The sequence below is a fragment of the Ambystoma mexicanum genome, chromosome 12 (genome assembly GCF_040938575.1).
Source record: "Ambystoma mexicanum isolate Mex_15411 chromosome 12, UKY_AmexF1_1, whole genome shotgun sequence".
In the NCBI taxonomy this organism is placed as follows: Eukaryota; Metazoa; Chordata; class Amphibia; order Caudata; family Ambystomatidae; genus Ambystoma; species Ambystoma mexicanum.
The window spans coordinates 693603837-693623744 of NC_090936.1; the positions used below are offsets into that span (position 1 = coordinate 693603837).

At 48.9% G+C, this 19908-nt stretch overlaps 2 protein-coding genes across 2 annotated transcripts in view; one reads left to right on the forward strand and one right to left on the reverse strand.

The window, feature by feature from the left end:
* Nucleotides 1-3152, reverse strand: part of LOC138514007 (L-threonine ammonia-lyase-like) — a 416242-nt gene extending 413090 nt beyond the window's left edge. Inside the window, exon 1 of the mRNA XM_069629234.1 lies at nucleotides 3050-3152. Within this exon, the coding sequence (XP_069485335.1) occupies nucleotides 3050-3120 (71 nt within the window). The 5' untranslated portion in view covers nucleotides 3121-3152. The remainder of the gene's footprint in view (nucleotides 1-3049) is intronic.
* Nucleotides 1-19908, forward strand: part of TRMU (tRNA mitochondrial 2-thiouridylase) — an 852019-nt gene that overhangs the window by 80915 nt on the left and 751196 nt on the right. The window lies entirely within an intron of this gene.

Below are 19908 nucleotides of genomic sequence, written 5' to 3' on the forward strand. Positions count from 1 at the left end.
AGGCCGAAGCCGGCCCACTCCACAAAGGTCCACCCAGTAAGGCTCCTGTCTGGGCCTGACCGGGCCAAGACGGGCCTGGAAGGCCCCCACCTTATCCCCTGAAGCATGAAGAGCCTCCCAATGCAGCCAGTGCTCACACAAACTTGTGCCCCTACACGCTCTCCGTATATCGTCAAGTGGGTGATGGCTGAACTCTTCAACTGCCTCCTCCACTAACATACCTGAAACTTACTGTAGCTTTCTCCCTCTGACTTTCTGCCTGACCTAATTTCCTCCTCCTTCGTTACATGGTGTGCCCTGTTGGATTCTCAAACGTAGGTATACGTGCTTCTAAATTCTTGCACCCTACATTTTGCATTGCATTTTCTTTGTACAATGTATGATTTCCGAACCTAGATGTGTGTGTTTGTAACCTCTTGCATCCAAAATTTTGCGCTGCATTTTTGTGCCCCGTTTGATTTCCGAATCTAGTTGTGTGTGTTTGTGACTTCTTGCAACCCACATTTTGCATGCACCCCACATTTTGCACTGCATTTCTGTGCCCCTCCTGTAACTACAAGGCCACCTGGTGAGCTTGGGCTAGGACTGTGCAGTGCAGCCACCCCTCTTTCCATCAACTGTCCTCTGCCACTATGTTGGCACTTACCATCTCTCCCATCTTCTCTAACTGCTACACTATCACCTACCCTTGTTAGTACATCGAGTTTTGGTTGTTAGTGGTGCTACTGTGTCAATAGTGGTGGTAAGGCACTTATGGTAGGGTTCAGCTAGGAGGGCAGGGTTGGCGCTAGTGGCCGAATTGGAGGACAATGCATTTGTTATAATAGGGGCTAGGTTCTCAGCTGTTAATTTCCGAATATTTCTTGCTTCGTATGTGTCTGTAACTATGGTTTTTGGGGGGTTTGTATCCTTTCTGGTAATGGAGAAATGTATACAATGGTGGTCAGTTCAGTCAAGAGGTATAATCGACTCAATGCATATTTTGGAATTAAGCGTCAGTATCCAATCCAATGTTCGTCCTTTGATATGCGTAGGGGTATTCACCAGCTGGGTGAAATTCATGTCTTAGAGTGCCGAGTGTAAGGCTTCTGCCTTGGTATCCTGCTTATCATTAAAGCCTAGATTCATATCTTTGAGGATAATACATTTAGTGTTAGGTTAAATGAGGGGAGCTAGTAGCAACAGTTTGTCTAGGTCTGGATGGGCATTACTATTGGATGATCTGTAAATGGCCACAAAGTTAAGTGTGGTTTTCTGGTCAGTAGCAAATTTGGCTAGAAGTAGTTCATAGCCTGCTATTTCTTCAATAGGGCAGGATCTGATTTGCAACTCTGATTTGGCTATTATGGCTACACCCCCTCCTGGTGCAGTGGTTCTATCAGCCCTAATGATGTTGTAATCTGGAGGAATGGCAAGCGCTAATAAGGGGCCAGAAGCTTGGTGTAACCAAGTCTCTGTAACCCCTAGTAGGTCCAATTGTTTGGGCAGATCGCAAGCTGAATTATATTTTGTAGGCGTAACATTGGTCCGTGATCTAAGTCTGTATAGTCTATTAGTGCCCTGAATTGGGTAGGTTATTGACTTTAACAATTTGTTGGAAGAGGAGTTCTGGTCTATCATGCTTGAGTGTTTAATTCTCTTAACACCTGGCTTAATTAGGGTGTCCAACTGCCCTGCATTTTGCGGGAGTGTCCTGTAATTGGGGACTCTGGCCCGCAGAGCTGCTGTGCGGGACGCACAACTTGCTTTGTTCCCTAGAGTGTGACTCTCGGGTGACAGCAAGTGCAATTCTGGACAACCTGCGTTCAGCACAGCCACTCTGCAAACAAGTGGCCATCTACACACCGTGGCGTTGCCGTTTTCTCTGTGTGGCTCCGCGGCCCCGGCTCCTTTTGAGCCTGCAGGTCGAGCTGCTAACGTTCTGACACCTGTCTTCATTGCAATGCTAATGCTTTGTTCCTGGGGTCCTGGTGGTCATGTTTGCAGTTAAAAAAACGTGACCATCACCTCCCAAGGACAACCATTTGCATTGCAATTATATGCTGTCTGTTGCTCTCGAATAAAACTGGTGATGATTGGTGTGCATACCATGTTTGTTGTCTGCATACTTCTTGTTCTAGGCCCATTCATTACCTCAAGTTGGCCATAGCTCTCAACTCACACGCTTGCTTTTGGCGGGTGTCACCCGCCTTGTAAACAGCTGGCTCACCCACCAAGCATCCTGCACGCCCATTCGTTTCAATGTGCCTCTCACCCGCCAAAATTAAAATCGGGTGTTTTCACCCGCCTTTGTGACACAAATGGTTGAGAGCTATGAGTTGGCACGCCTCACATGTAAATACTGGGTCGAGGAAGAGGGAAATGAATGCAACGCTGGTAATCCTCATTACTCCTCGTCATACTCGTCCTCGTCCCAGTGTTTACGTCCCACCTCTCCCTCCCTACACAAATGGGGAATGGCCGGGCCTTTAAAAACAGTTGTAGTTAACTGTGGGGAGTCGGGTAAGGGAACTGACATGGCCTGTATGGAGGATGCAGGACTAAGGAGAAATTAATGAAAAGGGGTTTCTATAGAGAGGCAAGGTTCTTGTGCCTCAAAATTAAGTACTGGGACGAGGACGAGTGACGGGGAGGTGACTCCATTGGTGTTAAGGACACAAGCACGCCCGCCTTACTTTTTGCATTTCATTCAGGACACTATGAATATGCTCACAATATTGACACTATATGCACTGCTCACGGGCTGGGAGAACGCCCAATACAATTATAATCGTACCTACGCATTACAGAACTGGATAGTAATTCTGCTGTATACATGTTGACAATATTGCAAAAATTACCGAAAAATAAAGTCCATTTTGAAAACACACATCTAAGTAAGAACAGCAAACAAACAACCTCGAGTTGTAGAAATCAACGTTCGCCTGCTCAAACAGCTCTGTACTTTGAACTGACAACTTGACTCGAGCGAAGCGCCGCCAATTCGAATGGAAATTGTGAAATCTGTGTTAAATTATAGCAGTTTGTGTAATTTTAAAAGGAAATTTACAGCATATTTGTTGCAGGTGAGGAGATATCACGGTGGGTTAATACTACAGAAGGAAGACCCGCCCCTTGCATTTAGATTCATAGAGCTCCTCCCGCTGCACGCCCCTGTGTTCTCTATAGGCAAAGCCAAAAGGTTTGCCCCGAAAGTTTTTTATTTAATGATGGAAATACCGAAATCTTCATCACTCCCAATCATGGTCTACCTCGTCACAGTACTTATTTGACCCGCCTGCCTCTGCAAACGGGACTTTTCTTCTTTTCTTGATCGTTTTGCTCCGCCACCTCGCCTTATGTCTCGTATAATAACGTGACTCACGCAGCCCCTTCTAGTTACATACCAATGCTGATATGGCCTCAGACATCCTCCAAAGGGCTGGGCTTGGAGGGTCGTAAGTACTGTGACGAGCAAGAACAGAACAATGAGTAATGGAGTTTACCGGCTGTTAACCAGAGTGGGTAAACAGGAATGAAGGACGCAGCAACCACTGGAGAGTTTGGACTAACGTCTTACTTTATTAATTAACCTCTACACACTGAAACTTCCGTAACTCCCCCCTTTCCTCCCACCTTCTTTCTCTTCTCATCAGTCTTGTGTCTCTCCCTTAAAGGGGCAGAGATGTGTAACATCAACCCCAGACAAATAGTCATATGTCCGCCTTAACATTCTTCGACCAGTCTGATCAGGCAATGGGGTCGTGTGTTTCTCTCACTCAGCCCTTTCTGGCCCTGTTGCCTCAAGTGTCACTGGCACCCGATGGCAGGCCTCATCTGGAGGGATCCATAGATCATCTCGCTGCCCTCTTTGCTCCGGCTCCGGAGGGGGCGGTTCACAATCCTCTCTCTTGACGAAATGTTTGAACTGCAAACTATTCCTTGTGACTTCGCGGTCTCCATTCTGGGCGGTCACCACGGTTCCTTTGACAGCGACTACATTCAAATGCTTCTGTGCGTATCTGTAGTCTGTCTTCCTTGGCCTGCTGGACGAGAAATTTGTCTCCGACGTGGAAGTCTTTGGGCACAGCTCTTCGTCTCATGTCTGAGTCCGCCTTGGCCTCTTCTCTCCTCTCAGTGTCTCTTCTTATGATTTTGGCGTCCCCTTCTTCATGAGCATTGGGTTGTCTCACAACGCGGGTGTGTACTTCATATGTTATCATTAACTCTGCCGGTGACTTGTGCTGAAATAGTCTTGCAAAAGTCTGCATAGCGCTTGGTGTGGGTTGGTGCCTTCTATGCGGGCTCTTTGAATTGTTTTGTTGAGGGTAGCCATGAAGCGTTCAGCCATTCCATTTGCCTGTGGCCACCTAGGGGTTATCTTCTGGTGTGTGAACCCCATATGTTTTGCGAAGGTTGCAAACTCGTGGCTGTTGAATGGAGGTCCATTAACAGACTTGATGGACCTTGGGATGCCCCACTCACTGAGCACTTTGTCAAACGTTGCTGCTGTTTGGGAGTACGCAGTGGTTGTCACTTTCTTGACAATGGGAAATCTCGAATATTCGTCAATGAACAGCAGGAGATATTAAAAGTCGACTGCTACTCTGTCCCAGGGCCTGTCCAGGATGTGCATCGGCTGCAATGAGATGGGAGCTTCCGCTCTGGCTGTACACTGGCATGCCAGGCAGTTCTTGACCCAGCTGTCAACCAGTGAGCCCATGAAGGGGAACCATACATGGCATTGCAGCTGCCTTTTTGAGTTGTCTGACCCTCTGTGTCCTTTATGCGCTGTTTTAATGACCTCTGCTCTGAGTGTCGCAGGGATGATTAGCCGACACCCTCTCAGTAGTATAACATGGTCTTTGACTGCCAGTTCAGTGTGTATTCTTGCCAACCTCTCCAGCTCTTCTTTGCACACCCCCGGGGGGTTCAGAACTGCATGCCGGTAGTCCTTCCACTTGTTGTTGCTCGTTAAGCTAATCGCCAGCACCATGGATGGGTCGGCTACGGATGCAGCCGCGACCGTCTCGAGTGACAGTGCTGGGGGAAGTGCATTTGCAGCCATATAGTTGATGTATTCCATGTCACCTGCTCGGGTGGTCGGCGTGCCTGCTGGATGACGGGATACTCAGCCCGATTTTGGTCCCACCCCCAGGCCTGTGGATAATGTTGTAATCCTATTCCTGAAGTCTGATGCCCCATCTCTCTATCCTGGGTGGCATATTCGTGCGTGAATTTCCAAAAAGGGACAACAGCACCTGGTGGTCCGTGATTAGCGTGAATTTCTTCCCAATGATGAAGTTATGGAAATGTTTGTAGGCCCAGGCAGCCGCCAGGCTTTCCTTCTCAGCCTGCGAGTATGCAGATTCGGGGGCTGACAGGGCTCTGTTCGTATAGGTGACGATGTGCCTGGGATGTGTATCAGCTCTGCTCGTCTGCGCCAGGATGGCCCGAGACCCACAGGGCTAGCATCCACTATGATTTCCGTATGCCAGTTGTGGTCAAAATAGGCCAGGTGGCGTGCCTCTGCCAGGGCTTTCTTGATGGACTCAAACGCTTCCTGGCATGGTGGGGACCAGAGGAATGCTGATTCTTTTTGCAGCAGTCTCCAAATCGGCTCAGTAATGGATGCGTGGTGAGGGATATAGCATGCAGAGTACCCGGCAATACCCAGGAATGATCGGACATCCGCTACTTGCAGTGGTTCACGTAGGTTGATGATAGTACTGACTTTGTCAGGGTCAGGCGTCAGGCCGTCGGCAGAGAAAATGTGACAGAAAAACTTCAGTTTCTTCTTGCTGAAACGGCATTTCCCGATGTTGAATGTTAGACCGGCATACTGTATCGCTGTGCAAGTTGCTAGTAGGGCTGCGTTGTGGTCCTCAAGTGTTGTTCCAAACACAAGTATATCATCACTGTAATTCAGCATGCCCTTGATGGGTCTAATCAACTGTTTTATGGCATCCTGGAAGATTTCCACCACAGAAGAAATGCCGAAATTGAGGCATCTGTCCCGAAATAGGCCTTCATGGGTTGCAAATGTTGTGATGCCCCGTGATTCGGGGTGCAGTTCTAGCTGGTGGTACCCTTGAATTAAGTAAAGTTTCGAGAACATCACAGACCTGTTGAGCTGGACTATCATGTCCTCTGTGCACGGCACAGGGGGCACTCTCTTTGTATAGTAGTGTTTGCCAGCCTCATGTCCACACACAAACGTAAACGTCCACCTTCTTTGGGTACAAATACCAGAGGGGACACCCATGGGGTAGGGCTCGTTGCTGGCTCGATGATACTGTCATTAAGTAGCTGATTCAGTTCTCTGGAGACAGCCTCTTGGAGATGAAAACCCACCCTACTGGGGTGCTCTGGGACTGGCCCGACAGCTGAGACTATGCAATATAACAGGAGCTCCTTTGAGCTTCCCAAGTCCTGTGTATAGCTGGGGGAACCTCATCAGGATTTCTTCCTTGGTGATGAGGTTTGTGCCTGTGGAGGCGGTGTTGATTACGCACACTATACTTGCCTTGTCACTTCCGCCTGCAGTCGAGTAGATCACATCCCCTTCGCGAAAATGAATGTCAATGAGGCCTAAACACGACGCTGTATGATAGCTGAGGGGGCACCTGCCTTTCGTCGGACTCCTGATGACATGGATAGTGATGTCCACCATTAAACCCCTCTGCATGAGTTTGCGTTTGAAATGTCTGATGACGTGAAGGGGTGATGTTGCACCCCATTGAAACATTTGTGAGTACGTCTTCTGCACCGTCGGCCTCTCAGGGATTTGCAGGAATTCTTGCTCTCCATGATGTTAACTGTGGCGCCCGAGTCAACTAGGAAGCAAAACTGCCTGTTCCCAATTTTAACTGATATTCTCTGCGCTTCTCTCACTTCTCTGTCATCCTGGATGAGGTTGACATGTTCATCCTGATACGATTGGTCGTAGTTGATACTTCTGTGATAGGGTGTGGGCTGTTGTTGGTCCTTGTAGTCCTGATATGTGTGTGGGGGCTCATCCTACTCCTCCTCCACTCGGGGGGCTGATCATAGTACCTTTAGTCCTCTGAGTAGTCAGGTGGGCGGTATTCCTCTACCGCTCTGACATATCGTCGTTGACTTGGATGGTAGAGCCTGTTCTGGTAAACTGGGGAATGGTCTCCCTTCCCTACAGACGGATTGGAAAGGGCCTTCCCTCCTGCTGTTGGAGCATCGTTGCTAGAGGGCAGGGCAAGCCCCTGAATGTCAGAAATCCATTAGACATTGGTAGCACTGCCTTTGCGGTCTGGGTCCAGGCTGGTTGGATATCTCGTATGATGCGATCCCTCTGTCTCCTGGTTGCTGGGCCGCCGGCTAGATTGCAGCAATGAGTTTGGTGCTGTTCTGCTTCGTGACGGGGTACCCGTCATGAAGGCTGCTTGCGCTTCGACCCTCTCGAAAATGCTTGCTAGCTCACTCACTTGGTCAATTGACAGGGGCTTCTTTAGCAGTTGTTTCTTCAGGGCTGGTGACAGGCACCCTTCTATGACACGTAGTCTTATTGCTTCGTCCAAGGAGAATGCATGGAATTGACAGTGAGTGCCCTTGACCAGAAGGCGGGTGATAAATTAGTCGACAGTCGCATCCACCCCCTGTGTGTATTGGTTGAACATGTACCTCTCATAGTCTCGGTTTGGTTCAATTACGAATTTCCTGTACAGGGCAGTGATCAGCGAGGGAAAATCAGGCTGGTCTCCTGGTGGAATTGTTTTGACTATGGTCTTTATCTCACTACCAACCAGGTTGATTCACATATTTTGTAGGTTGGGTGAATTCTCCTCCCCCACCGCTTTCACAAAATGGTTGAATCCTCCATCCACTCAACCCACCTTTGACCTTTGTCTGCCTGAGGTGTCAGTGAATGGGAGCGGCATGCGCAACAAAACTGTCTTGGACTTGGGTGTGGGAGGCGCAGTCTCTGGGCTGCTCATGGTGGCTGATGTGGCAGTTGAGGTATAAGGTACTGTTGAGGTAGCTGCTGCACTGTTCTCGAGGGCGTTCCCTTGCTGTGGGAGGGGGTGTGGGGTGGTTGCTGCCTGGTACGCCTGCTTATTGGTGGTGGTCAATATGCACAAACCCGTTGCGAGTTAATGTGCCCTGGATATGAATATCACTCCCTCTTCAGTGGAATGTGTATATTTCACAGATTTCTTTTTGGTTTGTTTTGGGGTTCTTTTGTTTTTTTTGTGGATCCCTACTTTGGTAGGGGTTTGGAGTTCAGTTGGTATACTGTCCTTGCTTGGGGCAGCCGGCCGGTGGGGCTGGATGAGGAGGTGGGGCACAGAAAATGCTGTGTGATCCACTGACCTGATGCGCGTGCTGTGCCTCAGCACGTGTCTCACCCACATGGGCCAGAGTCAAGTTCAGATACGAAAAGTGCGTCCTAAGGGCACAAGAGGTTGAATATTTGGGGTACAAGATTTGTTCCCGGGGTATAAGCCCCAAACAAAACCTTGTGCAAGCCATTGTCAAAGCTCCGGAGTCAGCCAACAAGGAAGAAGTGAGGTTGTTTCTGGGATTCGTAGAATATTATGCCAAATTCATCCCCAATTTTTTAGAAATCAGAACGCCGCTGAGAAATCTACTGAAAAAAGGCGCATGGCAGGATGCCGTAGAGAATATAAAAGGATGGATAGTGGAACCACTGTGCCTACAGCCGTTCAATCCAGCATGGACACAGTTATCACCACGGACGCCAGTGCGTGCGGACTAGGTGCCGGACTCAGTCAAAAGAAAGGGGATACCGAACGCGTTGTAGCATTCGTATCTAAAGCCCTGTCCACGACCAAGAAGAATTACTTCACAGTGAAGAAAGAGGTGCTAGCCTGCGCATGGGCTGTGGAGCATTTCTGGACTTATGTATGGGGCACCAAGTTCAAACTGGTCACCGACCACAAGACCCTCATTCATGTGCTCAGTCCAGGTAGGACAAAATCATCAACACCCCGGCTGGCATGCATTGCGGCCAAACTTCAGGAATACACATTTCAAATTACCCACATAGCAGGGTGGAGAAATGCCCAGGCGGACTGCATGTCAAGGTTACCCGGGAATAAAGAGAAAGCCAGCACGTTCCTGCAAGATGAATACATCGTAGCATCAATACAAGACCTGAGGGGCCCAGAATTCCTGGAGCTAAGTGAAGGACGTTGGAACGAGGAGCACAGTAAAGATTCCACTATGGTGAGACTTAGTGAGTGGTTTAGGAATGGATGGCCTGAAGAAAGAGCCATACCAGAAGGCATGAGGCTGTGTTGGAAAGTGGCGGAAGAAATTTCAGAGGTGGAAGGACTGCTCATTAAGGGAGATCATGTCATACCACCAGTGGGAATGAGAAGTGTCATTGTGTGCAGGGCCCACTCAGGGCATTTAGAAAACACCATGACACAGCAAAGGGTGAGAGAGGCGTACTGGTGGCCTGCCATGGACCAGGAAATATACGCTCCGTGATTGAGAGATGCCATAAGTGTCTTAACAGTGACAAACGCTTGAAGAACAGACAACCCCCGATGATTCCCACGGAAATCCCAGAAGCAGTGTGGCACAAGGTGGGGTTGGATTTCATAGGGCCATTGCTGCCATAGAAGTCCTCACATCCATTTTTCAGAGGGAAGGTGTCCCCAAAGAGTTAGTCATGGACAATGGAGTAATTCCTGCACAAACACAACATAAAACACAAGAAGGCCGCACTGTACCATCCCCAAGCAAATGGACTAGTGGAGATATTGATATTGATATTTTATTTGTATCGCGCTCGTACAAAAGTGTTTCAGAGCTCGACAAGGCAAGGGAGGAGAACAAAAGCAACGATCTTTCTAGGCCCAGTGACATTGAGAATGTGCAAGTGCATGGGAGAGGGAAAGGGGAAAAGTGCATGGAAGGGGGGAGTTGAAAGTGCAGAGCAAAGGACAACAGATAAATATTAAAATAAATGAATAATAAAAGGCGACAGAAAGTGCTAGTGCAGGCAGCAAGTGGCAAGTGCTGGGTTTAAGGCAACAGACAGGTATGTCTGATAAGTGCAGGAAAAAAGGGGGACTATATGGTCACAGATACAGACCCCAGTGCAAGGGATTGCCCGGAGGCAGGACGGGTGGGTGGCAGGGTGAGCAGGTTTCTGGGCTCAGAAGACAGAGGGTAGGCCAGGTTCACAATGCCGAGAGTGAGAAGATCAGCAGGGGAGAAGAGGGTACGAAGACAGAAGCAAAGAGGAAGGTCTTGAGGTGCTTCCGGAACCAGGTTTCCGAGTGGCAGGGAGGCTGTTCCAGAGGGAGACCCCAGCCGAAGACAGAGATCTACCACAAGCTGGTTTCTTTGAATAACGACTGACCCTGAGGGAGTTTTATTTCATTTTTATTTATTTATTTGTTAGGCGCCGAAAGCCCGCAGGCATTGGGGCGCCACATGAAGACAGGTACATAACATATATGACGAACAGTGATAGCACAAGACACTTAGTAGAACCAGTCCAGAAATGGGGCTGTCACCTAACTAGGTAGGTGTCACCTCACAGTATCTGTCTTCATTTGAACAAGATCGTTTTTAACTTCTTTCTGAATGTGAGGTGGTTGGATTCCAGTCTTAAGTTCAAGGGGAGTTTGTTCCAGCTTGCGGCTGCGCGGTTGGGTAAGGCTCCTCCCAAGCCATTTGCTTTCTTATGTGGGGTTTCTGCAATGTGTCCCTGAGCCTCTGATCTTAGTACTCAGGAAGGATTGTAGCTGACAATTTTAGATTTTAGATAGACCGGGGCTTTGCCATACAAGCACTTATGTGTCAGTGTTAGTGATTTGAATAAGAATCAATCTTCGACCTTCAGCCAGTTTAGATCATGCTTGGTATCGCTAATATGATCTGATCTTGCTTTTTGTTTAATTATTCTGACCATGTTGTTTTGGATCAGTTGGTATTTGATCACACTTTGTTTACTGGCTCCGAGTAGAAGCGCATTGCCATAGTCCAGGCGAGACAAGATGGTTGCTCTGGCAATTGTTGTGCAGTTTAACCTTATTGAGGAAAGGTGTAATTGCTCTCAGCAATCTGATGTAACAAGAGCAGTTTTTGCTAACATACATGGCTTGGGTGTCTGAATTCATGGACGCTTCCAAGGTCATGCCCAAGGTTTTGACCTTGCCCAATACTTTGATGTGTGAGTCTTTGATTTCAAAAGACTCATTCTGATGTGAGTTTAGCCCTGGCCTGATTAGAGCCGAAGACCATCAGCTCGGTCTTGTTGCTATTCAAGCACATCCAGTTTAGGTCCATCCATGTTTTTATGTTATAGAGGTTGTTTACTAGTATGCTGTCCTTCCCATAATCACCGCTCAATTTCTCCCCCCCAAATCCTTCTTATCAAAAATCAAGAGCTTGATCCTAGAGTTACTATGGGCGGGGAAACCAGCACGGGTAGCGTACAACACACTTACATTACCAATATCAAGTGGGGGCTTGGCTCTCCCCGGTATAGAGTAATACTACTGGGCGGCCCAAGCCCAATTCCTAAGCCACTGGTACTCAACCCACTACATCAGACCACATGTGCAAGTGGAACGGGCCTTAGCTTCCCCCGACCTGTTAGCTGCAGTCATAATAAGCCACATTCCCGTGCCGCATAAAACGCTGAACACAGTCCTATCCACATATGCGATATGGAAGAAGATCGCTAGCGAATACGAAGTGGCGATACGATTTTCCCCCCTGCTACCGATAAAATTCATCCCCGGCATCCCCCTCACGAATGAAAGAGTATTCCTGATATGGATAGATAAAATAGGGATAAAATTGCTGGGAGACCTCTTCCCAGAGGGCACCTTTCTGACCCCTCAAATGGCTAAAGACAGAGGAGGGAACACATCCCTGGATGTCTTTCTCTATTTTAGACTCCGCCACACCCTTCAGGGGCTATTTCCCACATTCCCTAAGCAACCCCCCACGTGGGATCTGTTACATAGCACAATTTTAGCACAAGGTGAAGGTAGACTGGTGTCAACTCTGTACAAAACTTTGTCAAGAGACACCCGGAAACTTCAACCTAAAGTGCAACGAAAGTGGGAATCGGCTATACAAGAACCGATTAATGAGGAAGACTGGGCCTATATTCTTCGACAGACTCAAAAGGTAGCGTTAAATTCTCGATATAAGCTAATACACTTTAACTTTGTGCACCAAACATACTACACTCCAGTCAGGAAACATAGACACCACCCAGAAGCGTCAGCCCAGTGCGAGAGATGCGCATTTGCCAACACTGATTTTCTTCATCTGGCATGGGGCTGTCCTGGCATCCAGCGCTTCTGGACTTCCGTTATACAAATAACATCTGACATTATAGGTGAGCAGATGACCCCCTTACCGCTGGGACCGCTCCTCGGCCTCACTAAATATCTACAGCCAGCGTCACGCAAGTTGGCGGCACCCCTCATGGTGCTGGCACGAAGAAGAATTGCTATGTCGTGGGGTCGTGGCCCACTCCCCAAGATTGTAGACTGGGAAAAGGATATAACATACTGCCAACATATGGGCACCGAATTTATTCGAACGCTGCCTTTGCATGCGCGCCCTCCCGACATCTGGGGGCCATACATCACTTACCTGATGAACAATGCTGAAGCTTCAGATTCGGACAATCCGAGCCCCTAGAGTGAGAGGCCACGAGATGATGGTACACAGGGGCAACATGGAAAGTTTCCTTCCAACTCAGACAAAGGATGGAGGCAATCAAAGCTACAGTGGACATGGGGGGCAGGGGGCGGAGGGGCGGGGGAACTGTTGTTAGGAATTGCATTATGCGGCTCCCTGTTGGAGCACTGTTTATTTGATGCAGTAAAAAGTTAAAAATAAATATTTTTTAAAAAAAATCACCGCTCAATTCCACCACTAGCTGAGTGTCGTCAGCATAGTTGGTGAAAAAGGCCTGGATGTTGTCTAGTATCTCGCAAAGAAATTGTAAGTACAAGTTAAATAGGAGTGGTGAGAGGCTGGCTCCTTGGGGGACGCCACGGAAGATGTTGGGACTCTGAGGAGAATTTGTACCCCCAATGTACTTGGGATATTCTGTCTGTGAGGTACCATGTCAACCATCCTATTGCCTCCTTAGAGCAGTTGGCAACTTTCTCCAGTGTCTGTTGCAGTAGCTGATGATCAAGCAGATCGAATGCAGCACTAAGGTCGAGTAGGATCAGGAGGCCGGCCTTGCCCTTGTCCATGATCCCTAACATTTTTGTCTGCAGATCAAGCATGGTGGTATCCATGCTGTGGGTCGCACAGACACCCGATTGTTGGGGATGCAGAATCTCGTTGTTTTCTACATGAGCCAGTAGTTGTGCGGTCGCAACCTTATCCATAACTTTCAGGGTGAAATGGCAGTTAGTGATAGATCTAAGATTATTTGGGTCACGTTGGGCAAGGTTGGGCTTTTTAACCAATGGAGTAATAGTAACCCTTTTGATATTTTTAGGGACTATTTGGTCTCGGAAAGAGGCATTGACTATTTTCGTAAATTGCAGGGCAAAAATATCAGGGCTTTCTAGAATAATTTTAGGGGGGATTTGTTCTCGGTACAAGAGGAAAGATCCATAGAGGCCAGTATAATTAGCATGTCCTCCGTGGAGATTTCATGGAAGTGAAATGTATATGTGTGTTCAATTGTCCTAGTCAGTGGAGGTTGATTTGATTTGGTCTTGTTAAGTTGGGGGAGAGCTATCCGTTCCCTTGCTTTAGAGATCTTTGTCAACCTCTGTTTATTTGGTTTTCAAGTAAACGAACAGTAGTACATAGAATCAAAGAGTAAGAACATCCTGTAAGGTACAGTTTATCAAAATACAGAATAATCAAACATAAACTACCATTTCCCCTTGTGTGACTCCGTCAGTAGATCGCGTTTTCTGTGAGAGGCGATGGCCTTCTTTCCTAAGATTGGGCCATGATCCGGGGGGTCACCGGAACGTCTCCAGGATTCCTTCAAAGCATTGGCCTCTGGTGGGGTTGGCCCTCGTTTGTCTTTTGTAGGCTTCACATTCCAGGCAACATAGTTTGGTGAGTGACTGTGATCATTCGGCACCTGACGGCGTCTGGGTTGCTTTCCAATGTGTGATCAACAGTTTCCTTGCTGCGAACATGATGAGGGAGATTAGTTTGTTCGTCAGTGGGTCCTGGTGCCAGTCTGTGCCATTGTCGCCCAATACCATCGTCAGCGGGGAAAAGGGAACATCTGCTCAGTCTATAGTGTTGAGCATCTGGTATACCCGTTGCCAGTACGCGGTTATCTTGGGGCATGACCATAGCATGTGACCCATGGTCCCTGTGCCCTCGCCGCCCCTTCAGCATTGATTAGTAGAGCGGATTCCCATCTTGTGCATCTTGTGGGGAGTGTAGTAAATGCGTTGTAGTATTTTAAATTGGATTTCTCTATTCTTGAGCTTAAGGGAGATCGTAGGTATGGCTGCGAAGCTTCGCTGTAGGTCAGGTGGGTTCATCAGTGTGTCTAAATCCTCCGTCCAGGCTGCTGCTAGAGTGTTCAGTCTTTGAAAGTTGTTAGGGATAGTCATCCGGTAGAAGGTGCGGATACGTGGGAATGCCTCAGGGTTATGATCCATTGCTATTTCACATGGCAGGGGGGGTTGGAGTCTGGATTCTTGAGTGGTATGCTGGAGTATCGTTTCTGGATCGACTGATGTAGGAGCCAGTCACCCGGCCCCCGGCCCATTATTGTCTGGACCTCTGGGAATCTCGCTAGTGTTCCTTCCTCTAGGATATCCATTTGGCGAACCTTGGCCCATGTGTCCACCTGTCGGTGGTGCAGTGGTTGTGCCACTGCCCATGCTAGAATTGATCTGATACTGGCCCAGGCTGGTGGGTATCTGACTTGCACCCCTGTGCCGCTCTGAGTCTGTGCCATTGTTGGAGGGTCGGTCTCAAAATGGGGTGCAATTTGTTATGGGTCGGGAGCTTGTGCAACGGGGTCGCCATGATTTTGATGGGGCGCAGTGGGGCCCTGATGGAGGTTTCCATGGTGTGCCAGCTTGTGCCTTCGCTCTGGTTGAGCCATCATTTCACCCATATTAGCTGAGCTGCTTGGCAGTATGCCCTGAGGGAGGGGGCCACCAGTCCCCCTGAGGGTTTGTGTGCTTGTAGGATGGTGAGTCTGACCTGGGCATTCTTGCCCCTCCAAATAAATTTGCGGATGGCTTTGTTTATTTCTTTGAGCATGTGTGTTGTCGGAGCAATACGTATCATTGTTGCAATGTATATGAGTTTGGGGAAAGAGTTCATTTTCAGGGCGTTTATTCTTCCTGTTTGTGAGAGCGTTGGGGTGTCCCACCACTCGAGATCTTTGCGAATATTGTCCAGAGCTTGGGGGTAGCTGAGATCTCTGAGTTCCGATATAGAGGCGCTTATTTGTATCCCCAGGTATTTCAGGGAATGTGGCTGGAGTGTTAAGGGCGCTGTCCCTCTTGGGTCCCATGGGATGTCGCTTCAGAGGGGCATAACTTCTGTTTTGTTCCAGTTCACTTTGTACCCCACCATCGGGCCTATCTCCAGTAGCAGGGACCGGACTTGAGGTAGTGTCTCCGGGCAATTGCTGATGTAGGGTAAGAGGTTGTTAGCATATAGGGAGACTTTGTGCTCTTCTGGTCCTTGATAGATTCCTGTCCACGTCGGATTTGTGTGCATTTTTATGGCCATTGGTTCGATAGATAGTGCGTATAGGAGCGGCGATAGTCGGCAGCCTTGGCGTGTGCCCGATTGTAGTGTGAATTTTTTTCGGACGCCACTCCATTTGTGACCATGGACGCTGTGGGTTCGGTGTAGAGGGGTTTGATTAGTTGGATCCAGTCTTGGGGGAAATCTGTATTTGTGGAGGGCTCTGAACATGGAGCAGACGGCGGATGTTGTCCCCGGAGTGGCATCCTTTGATGAAGCCTGTTTGTTCTTTGTGAACCAGTAGTGGTATGAGACCTTCCCCCCATTTAGAGATTGTATGGCTTGGGAGATTTCTTCAGGTGAGATGGGTTCATTTAGGGTGATTGCTTGTTCTGCCGTGATACAGGGCAGTGGTACTGATTCCAGAAACGCCTTGACCTGGTAGGGAGTGCAGACTGCAGTGTCAGTGTATAGCTCGCAATAGAACTTGGTGAACCTGGCATTGATACGGTCACCCCCTTCTAGTAGGGTGTTGGTGTCGTCCCTGATAGCAGTGATTATCTGGGTGGCCTGGCGCTGTTTGAGGGCTAGTGCCATTCTCCGTAGGTGTCTGTCGCTTTCTAGGTAATAGTTCTGTGCCCAGCTAGTGTATGCTTTCTGTGTTCTATCTATTGTGATTAGCTTTATCTCACTTTGATCTTTGCCATTTGGGGCCTGAGTGGAGGGTCACGTGTCGATTTGTGTCTTCTTTCTAGCGTCTTAAGCTCTTTCAGCAGAGAGATCTTCCTTTCCCCATCCCTTTTTTTTGTGGGCCCACCGTATGATGCATTGTCCCTTGATGAATGACTTAAAGACGTCCCAGCATCTTTATGGGGTGAATTCTGGTGTTGTCTGTCCAAAGTTGCCCGTGTCTTCCGTCAGGCGTCCCACTATATCAGGGTACTGTAGCATTCTAAGATTGAACCGCCAGGAAGGAGGTTTGCGGGGTGTTTCTGAGTCTGAGGTGGAGCAGGATGTGGGGCATGATCTGAGAGGGTGGTAGGTTGTATTTCACAGCTGGTGACCATATGGGTGGTATTGGCAGGCATTAACCAGTAGTCTAGGTGAGAGTAGCTGTCGTGGCAGTGAGAGTAGTGGGTGAAGTCGTGCTCGTCTGGGTGGGTGTGTCTCCAAGCATCTACCAGGTGGAGATCGGCCATTTGTGAGCTTAAGGCCAGCCTCTTCTTAACGTTAGTCTTTCTCGTTATTTCTGGGCCCCTGCGATCTCTGTTCGGGTCTAGGGTCAGGTTAAAGTCCCCCCTAAGATCGTGAGGTTGCCCATAAAAGTGGCACATTCTGCAAATGTGTTGACGAAGAAAGCTGGGCAGTCTGTGGTGGAGCGTACAGGTTTAGGAGTGTGATTGGGTGTTTGTAGAGTAGGCCTTGGACGAGTATGTAGCGACCTGCTTTATCGCAAGCTGTATGTTGGATCTGTAGGTGGACCCGTTTATGGATCAGGATTGATACCCCTAAAATTCCTGTGGTGTGGTGAGTGTACAGCAGCCCCCACCCAGCCCCTTGCCAGTTTTTCTGCTTTGAGCCTATTAAGGTGCGTCTCTTGAAGGAAGATGAGGTCCCCTGTATGTCCCTCATCAGGTTCAGCATGCGTCTGCGCTTGATGGGGTGGCCCAGACCCTGAATATGTAACGCTCACCTAGTATCCACAGGGATGCCACCCAATCTGGCTGGATTGCTTCCGACCTGGACCCACTCCCTCAGGTTCTGCCGAGGACCTAGTCTTGGTTTTTCATATGATGCCCTCTCCGTCCTGCTGTTCTGTCCAGGGGTGCGTCATGGATGGGCGCGTCGCAACTGAGTTGCTTCACTGGTGCGGGACCTGTGAGTCCAGACCTGCTGCGACTCAGTTCTTCAGGTAAGTCTGTTGTTTTGACAGCTTGTCCTTAATTGTAATTGCCCCTGTTAATGTCTTTCCTTCTCTCTTAGGTGCGGAAGGAGTTTTGAAGATGCCGTGCTGGCTGGGGCTGTGCTCGAGATGGTAAGTGAAAGCGCGGAGCGCGGCGCTATGTGCTTTTCTTGCGGTGTGCTAACCTGTGTTGTCCCTCTCTTGCAGGCAGCCGCGATGTTCCAGAGAGGATGCAAAGCTGTGAGTAGATGTTGTTCGAATAACCGTTGAGTAATTATGCGTGTTAATCAGCCTTGCCTTTTCTCTTGCAGGTTGTCGGAAGGCCGGAATGGGCATGAACACACAGCAAGTTAAACTCAGGTAAGCGTGAGCCTTCCGAATGTTGTTAATGTGAGGAATAAACGCTTACTGGTACTGCTTTTCTTTTTTCCCAGGTTGTGGCTTCCAGGAGAGAGAGCGAGCGATCGCCAAAATGCTGGATGTTTGGGACACTGGAGCGTATGACAGGAGCTGGGGTCGCTAACAGGTAAGAGTAACTAATGGTGCTCTTCTTCTTCTTTCATGTGTCGGGCCGGAATGCTGAGGAAGATCTGACAAACTGTGGTGAACGTCACGCTGCGATAGCGGAACAACATGAAGCGTGTTCTCCAGCTTGTCCGTGGCTTATATAGCCTGCAGGTATCCCAAGTGCCTTCAGGCCCGACCACACCCTAAATGCTAGACCACATGGTTCAGTTCTGGAACTGAACCATGTGGGGGCATCCATGTTGTGACACTGCCATTGGGAGCTCCAGCTCTCCCTTCTGCCATATGAGCCGACGGGGGGGAGGTTTCTGTGGGGGTGGCTCCTTCTCTGTTCTCCATCATATGCCATTGATGTGGGTTTAGTGTGTTCGTTCAGTTTGAGGGGGTAATCTTGAGGGGAGAGGTTCCATAACCTATAACTGTGAGGTCTAAACTGTGACCTCTGTTTAACCTAAAACATGAACATGAACATCAGGTGTGCCAGTCCTTTGGCGCACACCCAATACTGGGTTGAGAAACCCATATATGAGCTTGGCGTGTGAGAGCTGTTGTCTCGCCCGCATTGCCCATATTTCACCACAGGCCTTCGATGACGGGGGTGCAAGCTCAGTATGCGTGAAGGTTGGTGGCCTACGTGTAGGTGTTACGCTCTCTACCCCGTATGGTGTTTGAAGGGGTATTGTGGGTTTAGGCTGTTTGGTCGTTGGGCCTTGGGATCAGGGCCAAGGCACTTCATGTGTTGTAGTTGCGATTCCTGTTGCCTGAATATCGACCTCTCGGTCCCCTGCCTGCCCTTTGCCATCGGCCACCCTGAACTTGGCGGTCTGTTTGGGGCAGTGTGGCGCGTGGCTGTGTGGTTAACTCCTCTTCTGCTGGGCTGAATTCCGTTGTCACTATGTTGTGTTGTTAGAGGAATCGCCACGCCATCTCTGGGTCTGTGAACGAGTGCCATTGCCTTTCCAATTGAATGCACCATGTGGCAGGGAATCTGAGATAGTGCCTGTGGTCTGTAGCTTGGAGAGCCTCAAAGATGGGATTAAAGGTCTTTCTCCGTGTTGACACCTCGATCGAGTAGTCGTTGAAGATCTTGACGTCTGAGTTATGCTTGCGTAACAGGGGTGCTGTTTTATACGCCTTCATTATGAGAACTTTATGTTGGAAGTTCAGAAGTCTCATTATGATGACTCGAGAATGCTCGTGTGGTGCTGGTTCCGGCATCAGCGCCCGGTAGACCCTTTCGATGTCGAGATCCTTGGCGTTGGTGATGCGTAGATCGTTTTGTAGGAGGTCATATATGTAGCCTTCCAAGTCTGTGTCTTCGGCGTTCTCTGGAATTCCGACCACCCTTAGGTTGTTCCTGCGGGAGCGGTTTTCCTGATCTTCTAATTTCTCCCCCAGTCGTTGAAATCTCTCTAATAACCACGTCTAGATCAGTTTCCACTGTAGTTTGATTATCTTCTAGCGCACTGATGCGCTGTTCGTTGTTGGTGGTTCTTTCTGCATGGGTGGCGAGTTGGTTTTGCACGTCCTCAAGGTCTTTTCTGATCTCTTGGACCATACAATTCGTCTCTTGGGTCTTTTAGCTGATTAGTGTCATTTCGGCCAGAATGCCCTGTAGCTGTGCCTGCACTTCCATCTCAGTTTTGTTGCGTGTGGAGCGCCTGGGTATGTTGTCTGTTTTGTCTTGATCTGTGGAGCCCTTCACCGCTATGTTGTGCGCAGCCTGTTGCATGCCCTTTTGTGCTTTTCTCACCGGGGGAGCCAGCTCGTGGAGGGTGGTCTTGGGGGTGCTTATGCATGCATAGTTTTGGGTGATTCCCAGA